Below are 27,072 nucleotides of genomic sequence, written 5' to 3'. Positions count from 1 at the left end.
GATCAGATTGGTCATTGTGTTTATTGCATGTATTTGAACAATGAAGTTCCTTTTTTTTTTCTGGATTCAAGTCCATAAACTATTTTGAAATGCATGCCAATTATTTCCAGAATGCAGAACTGCTTAAAAGTCATGAGTATTATTCAGAGTTATTGAGGGCCTGGCGCATAACAAAGAACAAATAGTTTCCCAGTTATTGGTACTACAAGTATATGGTTCTCTCTAGGTCTGAGGAGGAGAAGAATGGATTTCAAGTTATCATTGTGCTCCACTAAATTAACTTTAGAAGGAGGCCTCCCGTTTACCAAATCATAGAATGAGGGAAAGAACCTGGAGCAGAAACCCAGTCCATCTTAGATATACTCTACTGAGGCAGTTTTTAAACACTTTTCTGAAGGAGAATAAGGAACATGTGGCCCTTCACTACCAAGACGTGGCTGAAGAAAAGGAAGCTGGCCCGATCAGGACTGGCTCTGCCCTCTGGTTCATCACTGCATCCCTAACACAGTGCCCGGGGATACAGCACATGCTCAGTAAACATTCATTTGAGTGAATTAACAATTAAAGGAATGAATGGCCAAATCTTCATTGACATTGTTCTATCCCTTTACGGAATAAATATTACAAGTGAAGAATAACACATAGTGATTTTATGATAGACCCCTTAGGTCAGCCAGACCTGACTTCACCCGTTGCTTTGTCACTACATGCCGTAGAGCTGGTTAGGTTCTTTGAGCTTATGTCTCGTTTTCTTCATCTGTAATATCAGGATAATTATACTGACCTCCTGGGCTTGTCCTGAGGATTAACTAAAATAACACATAAAAAGGATTTAACACAATCCCCCATAGTTGTTAGTTCCTGTTACCAACACTAAAATGGCATTTAAATTACGAAAAGAAGTTTTATAAAGATGTCATCTTGTAGATAAACTTTTAAAGTCCTTTTCCTTTTGTTATGAAGAAGCTCAAATATATATAAAAGTAGAAAGTATAATGAGTATCCTTGTACCCAATACCCAGTTTCAATAATTATCAGCTTGTGGCCGGCTGGTCACCCTCTTCCTGACCCTTTGGATTATTTTGAAGCAAATCCCAGACATCGTGTCATGTTATCTGTAATATTTCAATATGTATTTCTAACAGTAATAATAATGATAACCAAAATCCCATATCACACTTAAAAATAATTAATAATGATTTCTTGGTTAGGTGAATTGTTGGTCTCCGGGAAGCCACAGGGAAAAAGAAGAGAATCAGGTCTGTCCAAGGCAGGGGCTTAGGCAAGTTCTCTCCAGACCCAACACGAGGGAGGCACTCCTGTCACTGTCAAGGTGGACTCTTCCTGCTGATGAGTTAGAGGGGGGAGGGCAGGGGAGGAAGGTGGGTAATGAGTTGGAAGCCAGCATTTCATGCTTGAAGCAAAGTAGAGCAGACATCTCCAGTTATCTGTAATTTTCTTCCTTCCCAAAGCAAATGTATTTCCACTGGAAATAATTCTGTTCAAATTCTTCTGCTTCCAAATTGGTAGGATTTTAGGATTTAATTTTACCTTCTCATCTACCTGAGGCATCGTGGCAGAATTGGCTTTTAGGCAGATTATGATATCACACAACCAGAGAGCTCATTGAATGGTTACAGGACTGGTTTGGTTTCTGCAATTTAACATAGCACAAAAGTTCACACATCTTTGAGAGAATTCAGTTCTTAGTATATTCTGTGATCTTCTACCTTCCCCTCTAATTGTCCCTTATTTGTTCTACAAGTCAGTAACCCAGTGGAAACCCTGATCTCATTGTCGGCTGCACTACTTATTAAACCTTGAATTAAAGTATTTTTCTTTTTTTCTTAACTGGAATTTGGGGTAATTGGGTTGCTTTGAAACAAGAGCTATTTGTGCAGAAGATATGGAACATCAGTAGTTCAAACTCAGGTTATCACCCCTCTGCCCCCATTTAAAAGCCAAGGTTAATATGGGGCTCCTAGGTGGCTCAGTCAATTGGGTGTCTGACTCTTGATCTCAGCTCAGGTTTTGATCGCAGGGTTGTGAGTTCAAGCCTCGCATTGGGCTCCTTGCTGGGCGTGGAGTCTACTTAAAAAAAAAAGACACCAAAAAAAAAAAAACCCAAAACAACCTCAAGGTGAATGCAAAGTTTAGAGCTCGCTGGGTAAAGTCAGTGAGTAAGTAGGTGCTGCTGAGACGTCTAGAAAACAAGGAGCACCAGAGGGTACAAAGGGAGCCTAAGATCTGTTGCATGTTTCTTCCTTGAAAGCCTTTGTTCGCTTCTGAGCAATGGAAATCCCACCTGGAGGAGGTGAGGGGTCCGGTTCCGAAGTCGGACACAGCATGGAGGCACTGGAAAGCCTGGCGTTATCTTCACAAACCCCTCCATACCGCTCTGGCAGTTATGTCTACTTCCCTTTACAAGTGGGCTTTGGAAGGCAGGGGCAATGTCTATCTTACTCGCTGCCGCACCCTTGGTGCTGAGACTAATCAGACAGCAAATGTCTGTTCCATGTTACTGAGGGAAGGAATGAATGAGAACTGCTTCGCAGCCCTCCCTAGTACTTACCACAGAGGCTATTCTATCGAGGACTTAAAAGAGACTATAGAGGTATTTCCTCTTTTGACCTAAAAATCCTCACTTAAAAAAATTATGGCTTTCTTCTTGGGCTTTAATGTACAATTTTAGTGCCTCTACAAACATGCGGTTAAAAAAAATGGTAAGAAAAATGAATATAATGAATCGTAGGCAAAGAACAGATGACCTAGTTTGATCAGATTTCAAAGAAGATATGAAAAAGATAGAATGTAGCTCAAAATGATTGTCCTCCACCTTCAACCTTTTAAGGACTCATGTAGTTTCACAGCTCAGAATCTTTCTCAGATGGCTGGAAACGGAGGGTGGGAATGGAAAAGGAAGAGCATTGGTTGAGTGGGGCCCCAGGGGCCACCATGGACTGGGAAGACAGATGAGTGGGGCAGGGAAGCCCTGTGGAGAGCCAGAGGGTGTGGAGGGTCTGAGGTATACCCAGGAAGTGAGTCAGAGAGCTTCCAAGAAGGGAGGAAAAGGAAGAACCAACCAGAGACCCTACCAGCTTGAACCACGCTCAGGAGCCCGGGTAGCTGTAACTGCCAAGAGCATTTCTCAGAGTCACCGTGCCAGCCACACGCTGGGGGCTGGCAGCACCTCTGCCTCCCGGGGCTAGATTCCCTGAGGGCCTCGCGATCTGTTGGATCCCCTCACCTTCGAGTGCCTTGCACAGTTCCTGCCCTACCCTGCCCTGCAGTCCGCCCATCCTCAGTGTTTTGCCTTTTCAGAGCTGACAAAGTCCCAGTCCCAACAAAAACAAGCTTCCACATTGAAGTGATTTACGGCGAATATTTTTTGAAGTGATCTCTATACTTTTACAATAACCCGAAAATAATGAACAACATAGTGTCTTGACAAAGTGAAATTGTACTGGCTTCAAGGAACCACGGTTAAGCCCACGAGGGGATGTCCAGCATGAGGATTCTTGTTTCCTCTTCTGTCCAGAGCTGTGCTCTCAGTGAGGGGCCACTGGTTGTTTGACCAGTCGCGCTCCAGCCATGACGCCTAAACATTGCTTTCTAGGCTTCCTCGTCAGTTTCTTCCCGACTGGTGTCGTAGGTAAGTGCTTCACTTCTTTTTAATTGCTCACGACTTTGTCATCTGAGTCAGCTCAAGGGACTGTTGGAAATGGCTCTAGTGCTCTTCTCGGCTTTGTCCAATTGTCAGCTTTCTTCTGACGTGAAATGGTCAGAACAGACATGGGGTCAGTCTCTCTCTGCAGCCTGCATAACTCCAGGTGGACTTAATAAGTAGCTACTGAAGAGGAGACACTCAAACTTCATATTTCTTTTGCCTTCAAGGGACACTATAGCAGAGTGGTTATGAGCAGGCTCCTCAGCCAGACGACCTGAGTCTGGATCCCAACTCTGCCATTTACCCTCTAGGAAACCTTGGGCAATTGACTCTACCCCCGCTGTGCCTTAATTTCCTCATCTGTAGGATGGGGATTATAAGTCACTGTGAGGATCACATGAGTTAATATACACTCAGTGCTTAGAACAGTGCCTGACAGAATAGAGACCATAAACTACATGTGAGAATTTGCTGTTGGTCTTCACAGAGAACTTTTTAAGAGCAGAGAAGAACTTGTCACCCCAAGATACCTCTGATCAAAGCCATTAACCTCCCCCCCTCCCCAGTTAAAGATAGGTACCTCTCAGTGTGAATGACTCAACTAATGTTCCCAAGACAATACGGTTGCTCAGGGACTGATAACATAAAAGCAATTCAAGCCCTCATTGTTCAGAAATGGGTGTGGATTTGAGTAGACTATACCTTTGGTCCTTGGCAATAGAAAGGACTCATTTGGCAAACTATGGCGGGAATTCCAGTGCTGCCAAAATGATTTGGGGCTCTACATGTTACCGGGCCTGTAACTTGGGGCAAGAGCCACATGTCCTTAAGCCTCAACTTCCCCATCTGTAAAACGTGCTACCTTATTTGGTGGTTGTGAATATGGGATAAAACATAAGGCTTTCAGGGGCGCCTGGGTGGCTCAGTCCTTAAGCGTCTGCCTTCAGCTCAGGTCATGATCCCAGGGTCCTGCGATCGAGCCCCGCATCGGGTTCCCTGCTCCGCGGGAAGCCTGCGTCTCCTTCTCCCACTCCTCCTGCTTGTGTTCCCTCTCTCACTGCGTCTCTCTCTGTCAAATAAATAAATAAAATCTTTAAAAAAAAAAAAAAGACGTAAGGCTTTCAGCACAGTGCCTGATACTTGTTTAATGTTCCTATACGTTCAATGGTTGGTGAATGCCACCCAGAAGGAGGAGGAGGGCACGAGGGGGAGAAAGAATATCCTCAGGCCCTCAATGTTTTTCCCCACCATTAGCTCCCCTCTCTGAGGCTTTGCTCTTGGCTTCTGTGGCGGGTGACAGGCAGGCTCTGCAGTCAGATGCCTGGGTACAAAATCAGCGTCAGCAATTTTGTCTGGAAGAGGGAGACTGCAATAGTCCCTTTTTTGTCGAACAGCTGGGCAGACTGAGTTAAGGCAGGTACAGGGCCGCAGCACCTGGTACACGGTGATCTGGTCTTATTGTCAGAGGGAGCAGCAGTGATGGTACAAAAGTGAGACAAGAAATTCAGAGACAGAGGCGCTAAAGGACATTGAGCTGACTATCTTCAGGGGTGGCAAATCAGCTCTAGGCGCAGGCTCCAGGAGATAGTGTTCCTCACATCCTGACACTTCTGGACTTTTTCTGTACTACAAGGACTGATCTGGTCGTGATTTGGGTGAGCAAAATCAACGGCGGCGGTAGGCTCTTTCCAAGGACGTGCCACCATTTGACACACTGAAGGAGTTCCAAAAATAAAAATAAAAGCAAACAAAAACCAACCAGCCCCCTTCATTAGAACATAACAAATCTTGAATGTTCAGAGCTGAGATCATAGGCTCAGAAGTACGTTCTTGCATCTCAATGATTTTTTGAGCAAAGGCTTAAAGGAGGTGAAGAAAGGAGGTGTGCGGAGTTCCGGGGGGGGGGAGCAGGGCCAGTGCAGGGACACACCCAGCGGGAGCACCCCCAGCACGGCGGGGCAGGAGACAGGAGAGCATCCTGGAGAAGGGGGGATCTGGTAGGAGATGAAGTCGGGGGGAAAAGACGAGGTTGTTTCCTGACGCCCTCTCCTTCTGCCCAACTTCCTATCCCTGATCGGAAAGGTCACACTTGTTGGTGAGGAAAACTTCACCTCTGCCCCATCTTAGGCTCTCAGCCTAAGTTAACAAAAAGGCAGGTTAACGAGAGAAAAACAAATCGTTCATTAACACGTGCAGCGCGTGTCGAGAGGGAGGAACGTGAGCGAAGAGTGACCCAGATGGCGGCTTAGTATTCCAGCTCATCTGGCATCTTCAACAAAGAGCAATACATTCACACAGAGCTGACGGGACACAGGAAGGCAGGTTTAGGCTCCCGAGAGTGGCAAACTGTGGTATGGTCAACATACGGGAGGAAACTGACGGAAGGTTTGTTGGAAGACTCCTCTGGTGCCCTCCTGGGCTGAGAAGCCTGTCTCCAATAAAAGGAGAATTTATATCTTGCCTTTAGGCAGAAAAGGGGGAGGGTATCGAGACTTTTCCTGTGTTTGTTGCTTCTTCATTGCCTTCAGCTCACAATATATTTTTTTTTATGCCTAAGAGGCCTGTTTTAGAGTGACATGGTCTAGTTTCCTTCAGATTCTAGAATGCAGTTTTGTCAGAGTCTCTTGCCACCTTGGGACTGAATGCAGGTGAGACTGATCACCCACCCAGTGAATGAAGGAACGAAGCACAAGCCACTGACAGTACACACTTAGCCCTCTCCTGCCGCCATTAGACTCAGGGTTCTTTTCAGGATCACTGGGCCCCAGCACAGGGCCTTGGGCGGTCTCCCCTGATAGCATGGACGGGCTCATCGCAGCAATTCTGCTTGAGTTCTTGGAGCCAGGATGCAAGCGGGTAAGTGCAGCCATTCAGGACCCGGGCAACAAAGGCTGATCACCTGGAATAAAGCCACGTCAGCTGGGAGAGGTTGGGGGCCAGCAAGGCAAGACCAGCAGTTGAGCAAGATCCTGAGAAAAGAGAAACCGAGTGCTGGGCTGAGGGCCTGGAACCAAAATGGATCCGAGGCAGAATTTTGCCTCAGGGTAGCAGTCATGGAATGGCTCCTAGGAAAGCGGGTGAGTGGCCTCGGTGTGGGCTTTTCATCTTGGTCATTACATTCCATCACCGTCACGGAAGGGACAGAGAACACTGTCCCTTTCACTGCTATTTATTCCCTCTGGAGCTTGTGAATGGGGTGGGAGGATATCACGTTTTTATGGCCGGGAACACAGTAGTTCTGCAACTTGAGCGTGCATAAGAATCCTCACATTCAAGATTCAAAATGTTGACTTCTGGCTCCAGCTCTCCCATCTACACTTCTAGCAACTACTTTAGGAACTCCTTACGCAAGCATCACACTGCAAAGTATTGCTAAGAACAATGGTGCCCGTGTTCATGTTCAAAGTTTTCCCTTCTCCTTTTATTTTAGAAACTCAGTCAGCCCACGAGTGTCTGAAGCCTCAGAGAGTCCATTTCCAGTCTCGAAATTTTCACAACATTTTGCACTGGCAGCCTGGGAGGGCTTGCACGAGCACCAGCGGTATCTATTTCGTGCAGTATAAAACGTAAGCAATTTGAGCTTCCTCCAGCTGACCGAGGTGGCCCCTGGAACTACATGCTCTAGAATGCAGTGGAGTGTTAGATCTTTTTCCAGTTTCAGGGGGGGTTAAGGAGAAGCAGAGGCAGGGACAGGAGTGCCTTGTCTCCTTGAAGGCTGCCTGGGGACACAAAATGCACGATGATGTGCAGTCTGTAGGGGAGACGCTTCATCCCTCAGAGACCCAGCGCCGAGACCTTACCAGCTGAGCCTCTGGCCCCACGGTGGAGCCTGGCACACGGTGGGCTCTCTACCTATTTATCTAGTGAATGTTGGAAGCAAATTGCCTAGCACGTAGTAGGTACTCAACCAAGCTGATGCTACTGACCGCTGAAGAAGCAGCTATGGGACACCTGGAGAGGAGTGTACAAAAGATCTTTTGAATTCAAAAGTCATTTTTGAAAACTTAGAAAATTCTTTCCAAAAACAAACGGCGCCTGTATTCGGCGGCATGCGCCTCGGGCTGCTTCTGGTGCGTCAGGGCCAGATTCAGACGCAAGCAGTTCCTTTCCGGGATCGAGACCAGGAAACAGAAGCTCCCGGTTTGCAAATGGCCGCTTTTCCCACTCATACATTTCTGGGGGGTTTTTGAGGCTCCTCCTTCTCTTCCACAGTTTGAGATGCTGGCTGAGAGATACTGACTGAGACAGAGATAGGACAGTTCCGCGTTCACGACTCTTGATTCGAAATTCAGAAAATCAGATGTAGCTGTGGACCAAAATAGCAATTCTTATTCCATACCCTCATCCATGTCTCCCTAGCACAGGGGTAGGTTCAAGGTCAGATGTGCCCATTTATTAACCTCTTGTTAATGTCACGAGAACTATTTCCAGAAGTTTTTCAGTCTTTAGCTCCTGCTGCTTTTCTCAACATATTTTGTATAGCAATTGCAAAGTTTATGCATCTTTATTTATACATTAAAATTTAGGCAACCCCCGCTCCATTTTCAACAAAAAGATTGACAAGATGTGTTGGGTAAGCAATACCTGAGACGAAAAGGGGTAGCAACTTCTCAGAATCGGCCACGTTACTCAACAGCAGGCTGATGAGAAGTGAAGAAAACCACAGGGTTGAAACCTCAGAAGCATTAAGGATGTGGGAAGCTAGTACTCAAAAGTGGAAGTTGGTTTAGATACCAGAAGAAAAATTTCACTAAGTATTAAAAACCCCAAACCCCTTTTGCTACTGATACAGAAGATGTCAGACTTGAGTTTATCTTTCAGCAAGGTAACGCTTTGATTAACAAGAATAAAATTAAAAAAAAAATTTTTTTTAAGATTTTAAAAAATTTATTCGTTTGACAGAGAGAGTGAGCACAAGCAGGGGAACAGCAGAGGGAGAGGGAGAAACAGGTTTCCTGCTGAGCAGGGAGCCCGATGCAGGACTGGATCCCAGGACCCTGGGATCATGACCTGAGCCGAAGGCAGATGCTTAACGGACTGAGCCACCCAGGCGCCCCAAGAATAAAAAAATTTTTAAAGATACTTGAGTGCAGCCGGAAGCTTTCACAGTGTTACTGATGTTGGAGGACAAAAATCCCAACTAGTCTAAAAAATTAATAGACTGAAAAAATGGAAGGCTCCTTCAATGGGAAACAAAACAAAACAACAACCCTCAGATCTTTGCCTTTTCTCTTCTATAGGTATGGACAGAGACAATGGAAAAATAAAGAAGACTGTTGGGGTATTCTAGAATTCTTTTGCGACCTTACTAACGAAACATCAGATATACAGGAACCTTACTATGGACGGGTGAGGACCACCTCGGCTGGGATCCACTCGGGGTGGACCATGACGCAACGTTTCACTCCCTGGTGGGAAAGTGAGTTCATGGAGTTTCTTTGCATTTGCTCTTCATGCCCCTGAGTAGCCCCACAGAGCAGGCCCTGTGCTTCGCTGAGCTTTATGGCATCATTTCGTTTGACCTAATTCTCAGAACAACCCTAGAAGATGGCTTTTACTATCCTTATTTTATAGCCCATGAAATCAAGGCACCGAGGCTCCAGTGCTTGGCCAGTTCTCGTGGCTTGCACGCCTCAAGTCAGGATTCACATTCTGCTGCATCTGACTGCAGAGCCCACAATCTAGCCTGCTGCCAGACTGCTACCTCTTAGGAAGAAAAGTAGTTTCAGACAGCGGAAAAGGAGTCCTAAAGCTCTATTTCTTTCCTGAGCATGGGAGTGAAGTTCCTGACAATACACTTCAGAAGGATTTTTTGTTGAGGAAATTAAGACTTTTTGTCATCCCCCCAATGGGAGACCAGAAGTTTGCTCTTATATTCATTTCTCAATGACATATTTTTTTTTCTAATTTAGTCATAATCCTAGAATAATATAATCTAAAATGTCAATTATAAAATAAACCATTACCATGTAAAAGAGTAGACAAAAGAGGAAGAGAAAAAGAAAAGTGTTTAATATATATATAATATACATATATAAAGACGCGCATACCAAAGCAAGAAAGAAAATATGGATATTTACTGCAGTCCTCATAATCACCACTAGTCATGAAGGTAGTTAATATCTATAACTTCTCTCAGTATTAACTCAATGTTCGCTTTCTTTCCAGTCAGTACCTCAGCTCTTCACTCTCATGGAATTGGGTTCTTTTTGGTCTTTCCTATATTCGTTTAACATAACCTTACGTTAATTTTTATCATTGAATATAAGAGCTCTAAGAGGCACCCCAGAGGATACTAAGCATACTTCTACCTGGTCCTGTTGTATATACAGCAACTCTGCTTCCCCTTGATATTTGGAACCAGTTGCCCCAGACAACACATAAGGACCTCATTTTCTCCTTGTTGCTTAAATGGCACGAAGAGCTCCAGTCAGGAGGCAGCTTCAACTTCCAATTCTTTGAAACCGTTGTTATAACCAAGTGTATGGGAAACAAACCATTCAGGAGTCGTTCACCATGTTTAATAGTGCGGATTGTATCTTCCCCCTTCCACTTCTTATATCCTAGGCCAGTGAATGCTGTCTATGAAAGAAATAGCACCATATATTGGTCACAAGATTAGAGCATATACCAGTTCATAGACCACCTCACAAGGTCCTGTCTCACAAACTGAGTTTTCAATTAGCCACTTTACCTTCCTATGAAGCCAGGGGTTTCTAAGTGATGGGCTATATTGGAAGGCCAAATATTCCTGTGGGTATGAGACTGACTTCATCTCTTCCACATGAACTTGGTTCTTCTCTCATAAGCAATGTATGGTCAAATATTATGCTCATGAATAAGACAGTCACTACATTCACTCTAGGGTGGTCAGGGGGACTGCTGATAAAAGCCTTGAAGCAGAGAAGACAAATCTATCATCAGAAAAGTGTCCATTCCACTGTCTCTTATCCCCTCACTGTTAGAAGGGATTTAAAAAAATCTACTATATACAGTGAACTATACTAGGGGTTCAGCATTGGTTCTCCTTACAGGGAAGTTGGACTCTCAGTAGTGTCAGACTAGCCTTGGCCAAAGGAAGTCCATATTGTTGGGATGGAGAAAAGAAAGACTATATATATATATATATATAGTCTATATATAGTCTCCATCCCTTTCACACAGCCATTTTGTTCATGAGCCTAAGGAATAAGTATGAGACACTGGGGAAATAGGCTTTCACTGCCTCCATGTAGAGTTTTTTTAACAACTTTTTTGAGACATAATTGACACCCCTTTCAATTACCTATATAATGTGTACAATTCAGTGGTTTTTAGTATATTAATAGATATTACAACCATCACCTACAGCCAATTTTAGAACATTTTCATTACCTCAAAAAGAAACGCCATACCCCTTGGCTATCACCCTCTTACTCTCTCGTTCCTCCAGCCCCTTAGTCCAAGGCAACCACTAATCTACTTTCTGTATCTATAGAGTTAGGGAACTCTAACATTCTTGACATTTCACATGAATGGAATCATGTAATATGAGGTCTTTTGTGACTGGCCGCTTCCACTTGGCAAAATGTTTTTTAAGGTTCATTCACATAGCATGTATCAATACTTCTTTCTGTGGCTGAATAATATTTCAGTACATGAATATATAACATTTTATTTATCCATTCCTCAGTTGATGGACATTTGATTTGTTTTTACATTTTGGCTATTGTAAATAGTGCTCCTATAAACATTCATGTACAATAAAACAAATGTTTTTATTTCTCTTAGGTATATACATAGAAGTGAAATCCCTAGGTCTCATGGTAACTCTATGTTTAATCATTTGAGGAACTGCCAGACTATTTTCCAAAGCAGCTGCACCATGTATATTCCCTTCAGCAGTGTATGAGGGTTCCTATTTCTCCACATCCTTAACAATACCTACCTGACCTTTTGATTATAGCTGTCTTAGTCAGTATGAAGTGGTTTCTTGTGGGGTTTTTTGGTTTTGTTTTTTTTGTTGTTGTTTGAGAGAGAGAACACAAGAGCAGACAGAGAGGAAGAAGCAGACTCCACGTTAAGCAGGGAGGACAATGTAGGGCTTGATCTCTGGACTCCGGGGTCATGACCTGAAACAAAGGCAGACACTTATCTGACTGAGCCATCTCAGCGCCCCCCTCATGTGGTTTTGATTTGCATTTCCCTGATGATTAATGGTGTTGTCTCTCTCTTGGAGAATAATCTATTTCAATCCTTTGTCCATTTTTAAGTTGAATTATTTGTCTTTTTATTATTAAGTTGTAAGAGTTCTTTTTTTTTTAAGATTTTATTTCTTTATTTGACAGAGAGAGACACAGCGAGAGAGGCAACACAAGCAGGGGGAGTGGGAGAGGGAGAAGAGGGCTTCCCATGGAGCAGGGAGCTCAGTGAGGGGCTCAATCCCAGGGCCCCGGGACCATGACCTGAGCTGAAGGCAGACACTTAACGACTGAGCCACCCAGGCACCCCAAGAGTTCTTGATATATTATGGATACCAGACCTTAGTCAGATATATGATTTTCAAATATTTTCTCCCATTCTGTGGTTTGTCTTTTCGCTTTCTTGATGGAGTGATTTGAAGCACAAAATTTTTAAATTTTGATGAACTATTTTTTCCCTGTTGTTCATGCTTTTGGTAATATCTAAAAATCTTTTGCCAGATCTAAGGCTATGGAGGTTTATCTTAAGTTTTCTTAAAAAGAGTTTTATAGTTTTAGTTCTTACATTTAGGTCTTTGACCCATTTTGAGTTCATTTTTGTGTATGGTGTGAGGTAAGGGTCCACTTTCATTCTTTCATAAATGTCTATCCAGTTGTCTAGTGTCATTTTGTTGAAAAGGCTATTCTTTTACCCTTGAATGATCTTGGTGCTCTTGGTGAAAATAAGTTAATCGTAGACCTGTGGGTTTATTTCTAAATTTTCAATTTGATTCTAATGATCTATATGTCTTTCCTTGTTCCAGTACCAAGGAATTTTTGTAAGAGCTTATCTATTTATTTGAAAGAGAGAGAGAGAGAGAACGAGTCAGGGGAAGTGGCAGAGGGAGAGGGAGAGACTTCCCGCTGAGCTGGGAGCCCGATGCCGGGCTCAACCCCAGGATCATGACCTGAGTCGAACGCAGACACTTAACTGACTGAGCCACCCAGACACCCTCACACTGTCTTGATTACTGTTGCTTTGTAGCAAATTTTGAAATTGGAGGGTGTGAGCCCTCCTACTTTGTTTTTCTTTTTCAAGATGGTTTTGGCTATTCTGGGTCCCTTGCAATTCTATATCCACCTAGATTTTTGAAAGCTTCCTTTTAGTAGGTGTATTTTGCTTTGCATTCACATGGACACAGAAATATTTGCTTAGGGGTCCATCCATATACTTCTTATCCAGACCTCCTGCCACCAGCTGAGTGTGTTTAACACTATAGAAGTCCACTTCTGGCCAGTACCATCATGTCATGCAGAGCCTTCTGGGAACAGGCTTCTTCTTCTTTTCTTTTTTTTTTTTTGTTCTTACATTAAGTGGTCTTAAGGGACTCTTCAAGATGCCATAACTGTAGAGGAGGAAAAAGTGATAAGGCAGTAGATATAGTTGCACTGAGAGGATGAACCACCTACTTTCACAAACTAATTTGATGGTAAGACCTACTAGAGGCTGGACTCCAATAATCCATTTCCACTTAATATTGGCATGTTTTTGAGCACTTTATGATGTTCTGTATCAGAGGACACCCAGTTCATGATAGGAAATTCAGGTCACATGTTTCCCTAATATCCCTTGAGTCAAGTGTTCAGTTTTTATCAGGGCTCAGGGAGTCTGGAACTTTTTCTCAAAAGAAAAATAGTTATTTTCTAAAGAGGGTATGACTTTGTTCCAAAAACCCAAGGACTTAGAATTGCCATAGTCTCTAAATAGCATCCTGATCTGCCACAGATAATTTGAAGATTGTTGGATTTCCTGGATCATAAAAGACAAGTGGCAGAGCTGCTTGTTTGCAACATGACCTAGTTGAGAAGTCTGTCACTTAGTCTGGGTCCTTCTCAAAGCTGAAAATCTTATGGGTTACTTTGCAAATGGGTAACACAACCAAATGCAGTATGTATTCCCTACAAAATGCATAGAGACCCAACAAACCCAGTGAATCTTTCTTAGCAGTAGAGGATGCAAAGTGAAGCAACTTGCCTTTTACTTGAGAGGAAATGTCTCAACAAACCCCAGAGGAAATTTAACTCCAACACTCTGCTTCAGTGTATCTTACTAAAGCATCTACGGTGTGTAGGACTTAAGGTATACCAAGTTCAATCAGTACCATGAGCTCTTTAGTGGACCACCATGATATCCAGTGGTACAAAGATCAAAGACCCTGTAGATTATATGTGACAGAGATCTAGATGACAATGAAAGCCAAGTGAAAGGAAATTGTTCTGATGCTTTCTAAGTATTGGACAAAGGAAGGAAAGAATTCTCCGATCAATAACTATATTGATTGGCTCCAGAACAGAGATACTGTAACTGAATAGCAATCACACCATGGTCACCACCTGAGTACATTTACAATTATCCTTTTTATTATTCAAGATCCATCTTTTTGGAAGAGGAGGGTATAATTCAAATAAATGAGTCAAGTGGGGAAGTGATACATCTCACCACCCCTGCATTTTTCAAGATGTTTTTGATGCACAAATTTTGTTCAAAAGAGGAACTCCATTGGCTTCCACTTGCTTGCATCCTATAATAACTTCTGTGCCACAGATCAGGGAACTGGAATGGAAATGAATTCTATCAGTTGTTGTGTATATCTCATTAAAAATTTACTTTTATTACCTGACTCACTATAAGAACGTACTATAAGAGGCATTCTGAGTCCAGAGAGATTATCATCAACTCAGAATCAGGGTCCCATTACTGGCCAGAGTCTGTACTTACCTTTCTCCAATTCACAATTATCCTCTAGGGAAGGATGAAAGAAGATTTATCATAAAACTGGTAGCATTATTACTTCACTTGCCTTCCAAATCTCGCCCTAGTGATCTAACTAGTGCAATGTCCAATTAAACCCAAACTAATTAGATCATGTCCAGAATGCTAGATGCGTTGGAATTTAGAAAAAGGCATCTTTAGTTTTCCAAGTGTTCAACTAGTAGAAAAGTGGAATGGGAATTGAGCAAACTATCAATGGCATCCAGCACAGTATTTCTTGGAATAACTCGAGATTCAAGCCCAATACACTCCACCACCAATTCTCTGGTTGAGGAAAAGGAAACTGTATGACTAAGCTGGTAGACAGCAAAGAGGGAGTTTGCGGAATAGTTTAATTACTATATTCAAGCCTAGAAAAGGGGTCAAGTTCAAATTTGTTCCTCAAACAAAGCTTTCTTGAGTGTGATCCACTAGGTTAGTTGATACGATTAGCCAAAGACATTGATCAAGATGAGCTTCAACTCAATTATATTTTAATTTAGATAGTGTTGCATTAAGAAGAGTTTGTGTTCTCTCTGTATGACTATCCCATGAAGGAAAAAAAACCCCAAAACTAAAAAAGCCTTCTGCCAGGACCTCTTAAGAAGAGTAAAAAAAGCAGTGTGTAACATGGTCAAAACTGGAGCTACTCTTGTTGAAGAGATAATGAGAGCCCTGCTCACTTGCCTGTTTCCTTACCTCCAGCTTTGGCTCTCCTGCCACAGGGCCTGAGGCTTTCTGAAAATAATGTTTTGAAAAACACACTGCTAGGCTATTAGGACAGCACGTTCCTAGAGTCTGTGACAGGCCTAATGAATCAACTGGCTGCATTGACTCACCTGAGACCTGTTTCTGAACATTGGGGTGTGGTTTTAGGTTAAGGGATTCTGGCTCCTGGTATCTATCTAGGGACAAAGCAACATTAAAAAAAAAAAACAAAACCAACAACAATAACAACAACAACAAAAAAACTTCTTAAGTTAAAGCAGCATTTGAGGCTCAGTATGATTTCAGTATTTTTTAAAACCATATTTTCTTGAATTAAAAATAGCTGTGGAGTTTTGGAGTAGGCCTGATTTTCTAATGGAGTGACCTAAATTCAGATTAAATAATCACCTAGGGGGCGCCTGGGTGGCTCAGAGGGTTAAGCGTCTGCCTTCAGCTCAGGTCATGATCCCAGGGTCCTGGGATCGAGCCCCACATCGGGCTCCTGGCTCAGCCGGGAGTCTGCTTCTCCCTCTCCCTCTGCCTCTCCCACTGCTCATGCTCTCTCTCTCTGTATCTCTCTGTCTCAAATGAGTAAATAAAATCTTTAAAAAAAAAAAAAAATCACCTAGGCTCCATTCATTCAGCAAGTATTTATGAAGCACTTATATGTTCTGGACATTATACTAGGTCCTGGGGAGAAAATAGCAAGCACAGCAGATAAAGAACTTTCTTTCTTCATAGAGATTTCTGTTTAATGGAGAAGACAGACTTTAATAAAATAGTAATACAAACAAACATAACATGATACCAATGGCAGGTGGTACAAAAGAGATCCACAGTGCTATCAGAGCCTAGTCAAGGAGGGACCTGATCAGGGATGTCAAGAAAAGCATCTCTGGGGAAATGACACTTGAGCTGACATCTAAAGATGAATGGAGGTTAACTAGACAAAAAATGTTGGAGGATTTCCAGGCAAAGGGAATAGCATTGGCAAGGCCCTCTGGCAGGAGGAAGCAGGTCAAGGACAAGAGACTGAAAGATAGATGCATGGTGAAGAAGAGCGGGCAGGAGGAATGTGAAATAAGAGGGGACCACTGGAGAGATAGACGAATGAAAATTTTCTATTAAGGAGTTATGACTTCTTCCAGAAAAATAAAAAGTAATTTTTTTAAGATTTATTTATTTATATTAGAGAGCTCATGGCGGGGAGGGGTAGGGGCCAAGGGAGAGAATCTCAAGCAGACTCCCCACTGAGCATGGAGACTGACATGGGGCTGGATCTCACCACCCAGAGACCATGGTGTGAGCTGAAATCAAGAGTCAAACACTTAATCGACTGAGCCACCCAGGTGCCCCTGGAAAAATATAAAGTAATTTTAATCAGGGATGACATGATCAGATTTGTGTATTGAAAAGATCACTTTGGCTATATTCAGAAGTACAGATCAGAAAAAGAAGAGATTGGATACAGGTAAGTGAGTTAGTGAGTTCTTTTTTTTATTAACATATAATGTATTATTTGTTTCAGGGGTACGGGTCTGTGATTCATCGGTCTTACACAATTCACAGAGCTCACCATAGTACATACCCTCCCCAATGTCCATCACCTAGCCACCCCATCCCTCCCACCCCCGTCCACTCCAGCAACCCTCAGTTTGTCTCCTGAGATTAAGAGTCTCTTACAGTTTGTCTCCCTCTCTGGTTTCGTCTTGTTTCATTTTTCCCTCCCTTTCCCTATGATCCTCTGTCTTGTTTCTCAAAATCTTCATATCAGTGAGATTATATGATATTGATCTTTCTCTGATTGACTTATTTTACTTAGCATAATACCCTCTAGTTCCAATTTTGGCATCCATGTTCATCAGGGATATTGGTCTGTAGTTCTCCTTTTTGATGGAGTCTTTGTCTAGTTTTGGGATGAAGGAAATGCTGGCCTCATAAAATGAGTTTGGAAGTCTTCCTTCCATTTTTATTTTTTGGAACAGCTTCAGAAGGATAGGTATTAATTCTTCTTTGATTGTTTGGTAGAATTCCCCTGGGAGTTGCTCTAGCTAGCATAGGCATTTTCACAATATTTCACAAGAGCCCTGGGCTCTTGTTTGTTGAGAGATTTTTAATAACTGCTTCAATTTCCTTAGTGGTTATGGGTCTGTTCAGGTTTTCTATTTCTTCCTAGTTCGGTTTTGGTAGTTTATACATCTCTAGGAATGCATCCATTTCTTCCAGATTATCTAATTTGTTGGCATAGAGTTGCTCATAATATGTTCTTATAATTGTTTGTATTTCTTTGGTATTGGTTGTGACCTCTCCTCTTTCATTCGTGATTTTATTTATTTGGGTTCTTCCTCTTTTCTTTGTGATAAGTCTGGCCAGGGGTTTATCAATCTTATTAATTCTTTCAAAGAACAAGCTCCTAGTTTCATTGATCTGTTCTACTGTTCTTTTGGTTTCTATTTCATTGATTTCTGCTCTGATCTTTATTATTTCTCTTCTCCTGCTGGGTTTAGGCTTCATTTGCTGTTCTTTCTCCAGCTCCTTTAGGTGTAGGATTAGGCTGTGTATTTGAGACCTTTCTTGTTTCTTGAGAAAGGCTTGTATTGCTATATACTTTCCTCTTAGGATCACCTAAGAGGTGGTCTGCCCAAAGATTTTGAACAGTTGTGTTTTAATTTTCATTTGTTTCCATGAATTTTTTAAATTCTTCTTTAATTTCCTGGTTGACCCATTCATTCTTTAGTAGGATGCTCTTTAGCCTCCATGTATTTGAGTTCTTTCTGACTTTCTCTTGTGATTGAGTTCTAGTTTCAAAGCATTGTGGTCTGAAAATATGCAGGGAATAATCCCAATCTTTTGGTACCAGTTGAGACCTGATTTGTGATCAAGGATGTGATCTATTCTGGAGAATGTTCCATGGGCACTAGAGAAGGATGTGTATTCTGTTGCTTTGGGATGTAATGTTCTGAATATATCTGTGAAGTCCATCTGGTCCAGTGTGTCATTTAAAGCCTTTATTTCCTTGTTGATCTTTTGCTTAGATAATCTGTCCATTTCAGTGAGGGGGGTGTTAAAGTCCCCTACTATTATTGTATTATTGTTGATGTGTTTCTTTGATTTTGTTATTAATTGGCTTATATAATTGGCTGCTCCCATGTTAGGGGCATAGATATTTACAATTGTTAGATCTTGTTGGATAGACCCTTTAAGTATGATGTAATGTCCTTCCTCATCTCTTACTATAGTCTTTGGTTTAAAATCTAATTTGTCTGGTATAAGGATTGCCACCCCAGCTTTCTTTTGATGTCCATTAGCATGGTAAATAGTTTTCCACCCCCTCACTTTAAATCTGGAGGTGTCTTCGCGTCTGAAATGAGTTTCTTGCAGAGAGCATATCGATGGGTCTTGTTTTTTTATCCAATCTGAAACCCTGTGTCTTTTGATTGGGGTATTTAGCCCATTTACATTCAGGGTAACTACTGAAAGATATGAATTTAGTGCCATTGTGTTGCATGTAAGATGACTGTTACTGTATATTGTCTCTATTCCTTTCTGGTCTATGTTACTTTTAGGCTCTCTCTTTGCTTAGAGGACCCCTTTAAATATTTCTTGTAGGGCTGGTTTTTTGATTGCAAATTCTTTTAGTTTTTGTTTGTCCTGGAAGCTTTTTATCTCTCCTTCTATTTTCAATGACAGCCTAGCTAGATATAGTATTCTTGGCTGCATATTCTTCTCGTTTAGTGCTCTGAATATATCATGCCAGTTCTTTCTGGCCTGCCAGGTTTCTGTGGTTAGGTCTCCTGCCAATCTAATGCTTCTACCATTGTAGGTTACAGACCTCTTGTCCCAAGCTGCTTTCAGGATTTTCTCTTTGTCTCTAAAACTTGTGAATTTTACTATTAGATGTCGGGGTGTTAACCTATTTTTATTGATTTTGAGGGGGGTTCTCTGTACCTCCTGGATTTTGCTGCCTGTTTCCTTCCCCAAATTAGGGAAGTTCTCTGCTATAATTTGCTCCAATATACCTTCTGCCCCTCTCTTTCTTTCTTCTTCTTCTAGGATCCCAATTATTCTAATGTTTTGTTTTATGGTATCACTTATCTCTTGAATTCTCCCCTCGTGACCCAGTAGTTGTTCCTCTCTCTTTTTCTCAGCTTCTTTATTCTCCATCATTTAGTCTTCTATATCACTAATACTCTCTTCTGCCTCATTTATCCTAGCAGTTAGAGCCTCCATTTTTTATTGCACCTCATTAATAGCCTTTTTGATTTTGACTTGGTTAGATTTTAGTTCTTTTATTTCTCCAGAATGGGATTCTTTAGTGTCTTCTATGCTTTTTTCAAGCCTAGCTGGTATCTCTATAATCATCATCCTGAATTCTAGTTCCAACATCTTACTAATGTCTGTATTGATTTAGGTCCCTGGCAGTTGGTACTGCCTCTTGTTCTTTTTTTTGAGGTGAGTTTTCCATCTTGTCATTTTGTCCAGAGGAGAATAGATGAATGAGAGAACAAAATGCTAACAGGATAACAACAACCCCAGAAAAATATATACTAAACAAATCAGAAGAGACGTTCCAGAAAGTGGTTGCTTTTCTGTTCAGAGAGTTGCTGCTATTATTTTCTTTGATCTCCTATTGAGTTTGTAGGTGTTCTGAATGGTTTGATAACTATCTACCTGAATTCCTGGTACCAGAAGAAACTTAGGTCTCCTACTCCTCTGCCATCTTGCACCTCCCCCACGAGTTAGTGAGTTCTTGTAATAGTCTGTAAGAGTCAGGATTTGGCTTGAATTAGGAAATGGAAAAGACTATAAAAAATTTATCATTGAAGAGACATTTGATAGGAAAAATTGGCAGGGCATGGTGATGGGTTGCATATAGAAATAAGGAAGAAGGACATGTCAAAGATGACCTCTAAGCTTCCAGCTTGCATAATTGGATGAGTTTTTTTTATGAGGTTTGATGGAAAAAGACCAATTTGATGGGGTACAGAGTATTGGAGATCATAAGTCAGTTTTGAATATGTTGAGTTTAATATGCTTTTCAGATATCCAAGGGAAATATCTATGCAGATCCAGAACTCTATTAGACACATTTGCATATAAATTTGCATATAGTACAATGGGCATTGATAGGACTGCTGAAGCAGGAAGAAGTATTGAGAAGGAGTGTAGAGTAAGGCCAGGTATTGAAAGAATCTCAACAAAAGATGCCTAAGTAGGGAAGACATATCTCAAAAGGAGACTGAGAAGAAATAGCCAACAAGGTAGGAGGGACCCAGCAGACTGTTATATTTGTGAATGGTCTGGGAAGAGAATATTTCAAGGAGAGAGCAGTTGAGTAAAATGGACTTGTGAGGTCAAGTAATCTTAAACTGTCCACTGTAACACAATCACGATTCAGTGCATAGGTCAAGAATGGTCACTCAGTTACAAAGCTCAGCATCCTAGATCACACACCAGGAGCTCCTGTGATGTCTGCAGCCAGGCTCACTGGTATTCTAGGCCAATACTTGAAATATATATTTCACCTGTATTTAAGATTAAGTATCACATTAAGCAACCAAATCTAAGATAATGAAGGTATACATTCAAAGGATAGGTTCTACATGCATATGATTAAAAGAAAATTCTTCAATAATAATAACTTGGGCCAGAAGGGGCAAGGATTGGTCAGCTTACACATAAATATTAAAAAGTGAAAAGAAAAATACACAGTAGTATTTAATCTTGCCATTCATCCTTATTCTTGTTTTATTTAGTCTCATTTGTTCATTATTCATCCTTAACTAATGTCTACCAATTGAAGTAAGTCTAAACTCTGAGTCACATTATTAAAAAAGGACTGGATTTTTTTGTTTTTGTTTTTTTGGTGCTAGATATGTGATAAGAATGTTAGAAGTATGTTTTTTATCTAGGAGAAAATTAAACATACATCAAACTAGCCTACAAAACTAAGAAATAACTCATTCTTCTCATCTTGCAAGGGATAGACAAGGGGTCTGTTGTCACTAGAATTTGGATCATAGAAATCACAAAGAGGATTAAATACCAACCACTTCAGAAACTTAAAGTGTAAACAAAGGGGAAATCCTTCACCAAGCAATTATGCAAAATTTCTGGCATTTGAAAAGTGAATTAACAACTTTTGGTTTCAGATTAAATGGCAGGGGGTAGGAAGTTGCAAGGGTAGAAACTGTCTTCTTCTAAAATGCTCACAAAGTCTGGATAAAACATTACCATTCTTTTAACTCTACAGAGGAACATGAAAGAAAGGAAATCTCCAGGGTCCAAAACAAAGTAGCTGGAAACCAGAGGATAAACAAAGTGAAGCCTTATTATCCTGTGGGCATTTTCCCAACTTGGTAACTAGACCCTGAGTGGTAACAGCCATTCCTGGGTCAGAAGACTAGGTTGTAGACCACACAAGGTGGGGAGTTACAACTAGTACCCTCACAAAATTTTGGACACTTGGAGGCCTCCTATAAATAAAAGAGCAGACTAGGAAAAACCCTTCCAAGAAAGAGGAAACAAAGGAGAGCCTAGTTTCAGTATTGACTCTGTTAGCAATCAGGTGTTTCCTAAATTCATAAAGACTTGAGATTCAAATATATCCAACTTTTGTGTTTCAGAAAACACCATCTTGAGGTTGAACCAGGTTGATGGTGCCACAGGACATCTTGCAGACACAAAACCAAATACCAGAGTTCAGAAGCAATGCAACACATCTAGGGTCATTTGATTTGTGTCCACTGTGTAGTTCAGTGGAGTCACTATGGTCTAAATGAGACTAAATAAAACAATAAATCTTGTTCCCCTACATTGCCCATTTATAAAATCAGGTCTGGCTGGCTGAAAACAATAAAACTCAGCAGCTATAGCTTGTCGGCCAAAGTGCCTGCTTCTATTTTTGTAAATAAAATTATATTGTAACATAATCACACCCATTCATTTACATTTTGCTTGTAACAGCTTTCATACTGCAAGCAATGGCAAAGTGGAGTAGTTACAGAAGACACACGTACCGCCCAAAACCCTGAAGGATTTATTATCGGGCCCTTTACAGAAAATGTTTGCTGACTACCATTCCATAAGATAACATGGGAGAATATTTTTCATAACTTTGGGATAGGCAGATCCCCAAAAGTACTAATGCTGAAGGAAATAACGGATAAATTGGGCTACACTAAAATTAAGAATTTCTATTTATCAAAATATACTATTAAAATGATGAAAATGCAAGTCACGGAAGATATTTACAATGTCCTTCATATAGGACTATGTTCAGAATGTACAGGTATCAGTCTTTGCAAAGAAAAAAACTCTTACAAATTAATAAGAAGAAGACCAGACAATCAATTAAAAAGTGAGCAAAAGACTTGAACAGCTCTTTGCAAAAGAGGACATCCAAATAAATGGCCAATAGACACATGAAATTCCATTAGTCCTCAGGAAAATGTGACTCAGAAACACAATGAATTGGTACTACACACTTACCAGAATGGCCAAAATTAAAATTTGTAAAAATAATGTCAAGTGTTACAATGTGAAAAATAGGAACTTTCATATACCACTTAAGGGAATATAAATTGGTGTGTCCACTGAAACATGGAGATATCTATAAAAGCTAAATCTATATAAAATAACCTAAACCTGTGAATAAATTGTGATATTCATACAATTAAATACTACATAGCAATCAAAAGAACAAACTCTTGATACATGCAACAACATGGATGAATATATATATTTGCCTATTTGCTAGGGCTGCCACGGAATACCACAGATCGCTTGCTTAAACAAGAGAAATTTACTTTCCCACAGTTCTGAGGCTAGAAGGCCAAGGCCAAAGTGCCAGCAGGTTTGATTTCTTCCAAAGCCTCTCTCCTTGGCTTTCTCTCTGTGTCCTCACATAGTCATCTCTCTGTGCTCATGCATGTTGATGTCTTCTTAGAAGGACACCAGTCATATTGGATTAGGGCCCACCCATATCACCCATGAAGTCAGTATGACTTTATTTTACCTTAATTACCTCTTTAAAGGGCCTATCTCTCCAAATACAGTCATATTCTGTGGTACTAGGAATTAGAGCTTCATCCTATGAATTCTCAGAGGATACAATTCAGCCCATATATATATATGTATAATGAAAGAAGCCAGACACACAAAAAAAGTGTATATTGTATGATTTCAAACACTAAAGTATATGGGCCAGGGTGCCTCTTTCGGTTAAGCATCCAACTCTTGATTTTGGCTCAGGTCATGATCTTGGGGCCATGGGATCAAGCCCCACATTGGGCTCCACACTCAGTGTGGAGTCTGCTTGAGATTCTCTCTCTCTCTCTCTGCCCCTCCCCTGCTCAGGTGCGTATGCTTTCTCTCTCTCAACAAATGAATAAAATCTTAAAAAAAAAAAAACAAAAAAACTAATGTATATGATGATAGAAGTCAGGACAATTGTGGTTATTTTCTGGGGCTAAGTAATGGGAGAGAAAATGAAGGAAGTTTCTGGGGTGCTAATACTGTTCTGTTTTTAATCTGGATAATAGCTATTCAGGAGTGTTTATTTGTAAAGATTTGTTGAGCCATATGATTTATTTATTTATGATTTATTTTATCTGTCAATATCTAACTTACAGGTCAATAAATTTTATTTAAAATTTAAAAATTCATACTTACCTGGTGGGAGAGATAGCATGATCATGAAAGTGGTTCTCTCAGGGTGAGCCTCATCCATTGCACTCAGGTCATTCTGACCCCTGCAATTTCCCCAAGCACGGGAAATTTGGCTGTACAGTTTCTATTGGTAGAGGACTGTGTTCACACTATCCTCTGATTTAAAAAAAATTAAAAATTAAATTAAAAAAATTCAAACAAAGGTAACAAAAAAAGAAAGTATCAACTTTAGACATGTGCTCACAGTAAAAACACAAGGGAATAGATCAGTATAAGCAAGTTTGGAACAAACAGTCATCTACCGGATTCGCCTTTCAAGTATTTGTAATAGTGGAAGCAGATAGCAAAGTAAATAAAGACATAACAGAGGAAATAAAACCATAACCAAAGTTCAAAATATTATTTTTAAGGACCAAATAGATTGAAAAAGACCCAAATAGAGCTCATCTGATAAAGGTATCAGTCTTTGCAAAGAAAAAATTATCTTTAAAGAACTTCTCAGACATTCATATTTTAGGTGTCAACAGTATCTCTTTATAATGATTTCTGCCAGATCTCTGATTTTAATCTTGACTTGTTATCTAGAGTGTGTTCATGTGAAATATATTTTTTGAATGATTTGTCAAATTTTCCTATTCTTTCTCCAGCAAAAATAGATCCTCCCGTCATGAATATAACCCAAGTTAATGGATCTTTGTTGGTGATTCTCCATGCTCCAAATTTACCATATAGAGACCAAAAAGGAAAAAATGTATCAATAGAAAATTACTATGAGCTAGTATACCGAGTCTTTATAATTAATAATTCACTGGAAAAGGTAAGTTCAGGTGAATAGATAAGTTTGGTATTTTTCTTTTGTTCACTTAAGTAACATTTTAGCTCTAAAGTATGTCCTCTCTTTTGCCACTCAATCCCCTCTTACTTTTCTTAACCTTTTTTAAAATTCCTTCTCACTTCCACCCTCATTGATAAACAATTAGCAGTTGGCATCACCATTACAACTCTTGTGTATGTGCATCTTTGTGCCTTTGTTCAGCTGGTGTCCTCTTAATCTTGCTTGCATATCTAAAGATTGCTGTTAATGATATTTAATTCCATACTCATTTTTATGGATTTTACACAAGCTTTTTTTTTATTTTTAGTGTTCAACGATTCATTAGTTGCATATAACACCTAGTGCTCATCACAACACGTGCCCTCCTTAATACCCATCACCTGGTTACCCCATCCTCCCACCCCCTCCTCCCTTCTGTAACCCTCAGTTTGCTTCCTGGAGTCCAGAGTCTCTCATGGTTTGTCTCCCTCTCTGATTTCTTCCCATTCAGTTTTCCCTCCCTTCCCCTGTGGTCCTCCGAGCTATTCCTTATGTTCCACATATGAGAGAAACCATATGATAATTGTCTTTCTCTGCTTGACTTATTTCACTTAGCATAATCCCCTCCAGGTCCATCCATGTCGATGCAAATGGTACGTATTCATCCTTTCTGATGACTGAGTAGTATTCCATTGTATATATGAACCACATCTTCTTTATCCAATCATCTGTTGAAGGACATCTTGGCTCTTTCCACAGTTTGGCTCTTGTGGACATTGCTGCTATGAACATTGGGGCACACTTTTTAAGTGGCTTTTCGATCACAGCATTATGTCTTTATGCCAATTTTGCTATAATATTTTAATCCACCATCAGTGCCTTTATCTTGTATGATGCTTAATTGAATGTTCCTTTTCAGTGTCCATCTAAGGCAGGGTTCTTTTGGTTCTAAGGAACAGAAACCTATTTGAACTGGTTCACATAGAAAAGGGAAGGGGGAGGGGAGTTTTATTAGGAGGTAACAAGTGATCTTAGGGACAGGCAGACACAGGAAAGATAGTGCTGCCAGGCTTTGAAGTGACTAGGAAGGACAAATGGAGAAGCAGCTCTTAAAGGATGTGAGTTCATCTCTCTAGCCACATGTTGTACAGTGTCTACAGTGGTCTCCATGTCTCCCCCATTCTCCTCACTGAACAGTCCCAAATTCTTGGACAAGAGACCTGGCCATTGGGTCAGCCAGTCAGCAACCCTCATGTTGCATGTACGTAGCCATGACCTGTCCCTTTATCAGGCTCTGAATAAGGACTCTGGAGGAGGATATGTCTGGGAAGAAAGCCTATAACATAACTACTACTGAGACCGTGGACAACTTATTAATTTTATCACAAATAGGGCAAGTTGGTGACTAACCAAAAACCATTTACAATCTTATTTTTCCCCTTTATGTATAGGAGCAAAAGGTATATGAAGGAGCCGGCAGAGTTGTTGAAATTGGAGCTCTGGCACCTCACTCTGGTTACTGTGTGGTGGCTGAAATGTACCAGCCCATGCTAGACAGAAGAAGTCAGAGAAGTGAAGAAAGATGTGTGGAACTTCCTTGAAGGAGTATGGAGTGCTCCACAACATGGAAATCGAAAGCTCTCTGAGAATGGGATGGCTCATGGTTGAAGGATCTCACTGAAAGCTGTGTTTATATTTTCTTGATGAAGCATTCACCATTACACCTTGGGGAACTCTTTGTTTATCCATTCTTTCTTCCTTTACATTGTACTTGTAAACTAACTTAAGCAACACTGCTCAAAACATTGGAATTTAAAGAGGAGGCAGAGAATAAAGGGCTCTCTTTAGTTCTCAATGTAATATCCCAACAACAATCTGCATTTGCTCTAAGACAGCTAAATAAACATTTGAGAGCCCAGGTAAGAGTAGGCATTTAACAATATATTGTTGGATTAATTTTTTTTAAGATAACAATTCAAGGCGCCTGGGTGGCTCAGTTGGTTAAGCGACTGCCTTCGGCTCAGGTCATGATCCTGGAGTCCCTGGATCGAGTCCCGCATCGGGCTCCCTGCTCGGCGGGGAGTCTGCTTCTCCCTGTGACCCTCCCCCCTCTCATGTGCTCTCTCTCATTCTCTCTCTCTCAAATAAATAAGTAAAATCTTTAAAAAAAAAAAAGATAACAATTCAGACAGAAGCAATCCTGAAGCAATCCTTTTTCACTCTCTATTGAGACAGTTAATTT

The 27,072-nt window shown here is 40.9% G+C and overlaps 1 protein-coding gene and 1 non-coding gene across 3 annotated transcripts; both read left to right on the top strand.

Moving 5' to 3' along the window:
- Positions 1 to 3,530: 3,530 nt before the first annotated feature.
- On the top strand, positions 3,531 to 26,542 carry IL22RA2 (interleukin 22 receptor subunit alpha 2). Of its 2 annotated transcripts, XM_034990758.1 has the most exons (5): positions 3,531 to 3,652; positions 7,098 to 7,233; positions 8,908 to 9,086; positions 24,664 to 24,833; positions 26,282 to 26,542. In XM_034990758.1, the coding sequence occupies exons 1-5, from the start codon at positions 3,592 to 3,594 to the stop codon at positions 26,429 to 26,431; spliced, it is 696 nt and encodes a 231-aa protein (XP_034846649.1). In that variant the 5' UTR covers positions 3,531 to 3,591; the 3' UTR covers positions 26,432 to 26,542. The 2 variants fall into 2 exon arrangements, 1 of the variants encoding a protein (XP_034846649.1); XR_004676578.1 differs by lacking the exons at positions 3,531 to 3,652; positions 7,098 to 7,233; positions 24,664 to 24,833; positions 26,282 to 26,542 and adding an exon at positions 8,427 to 8,492 and having other exon boundaries at positions 8,908 to 8,986.
- On the top strand, positions 24,012 to 24,175 carry LOC118001722. The gene has a single exon (XR_004676826.1). It is a non-coding gene; the product is annotated as a U1 spliceosomal RNA (small nuclear RNA).
- Positions 26,543 to 27,072: the final 530 nt, after the last annotated feature.

This window comes from Mirounga leonina, unplaced genomic scaffold (assembly GCF_011800145.1).
Source record: "Mirounga leonina isolate KUSES-001 unplaced genomic scaffold, KU_Mleo_1.0 Mir_53, whole genome shotgun sequence".
Lineage (NCBI taxonomy): Eukaryota > Metazoa > Chordata > Mammalia > Carnivora > Phocidae > Mirounga > Mirounga leonina.
This window is presented reverse-complemented; position numbering and strand designations above follow the sequence as displayed.

Bases quoted from the DNA above. Each gene is read 5' to 3' on its own strand.
- IL22RA2 (XM_034990758.1), top strand. From the start codon at position 3,592: ATGACGCCTAAACATTGCTTTCTAGGCTTCCTCGTCAGTTTCTTCCCG. The intron at 3,653-7,097 runs GTAAGTGCTTCA...CTTTTATTTTAG, and splicing joins CTTCCCGACTGGTGTCGTAG to AAACTCAGTCAGCCCACGAG. The intron at 9,087-24,663 runs GTGAGTTCATGG...TTCTTTCTCCAG, and splicing joins TTTCACTCCCTGGTGGGAAA to CAAAAATAGATCCTCCCGTC.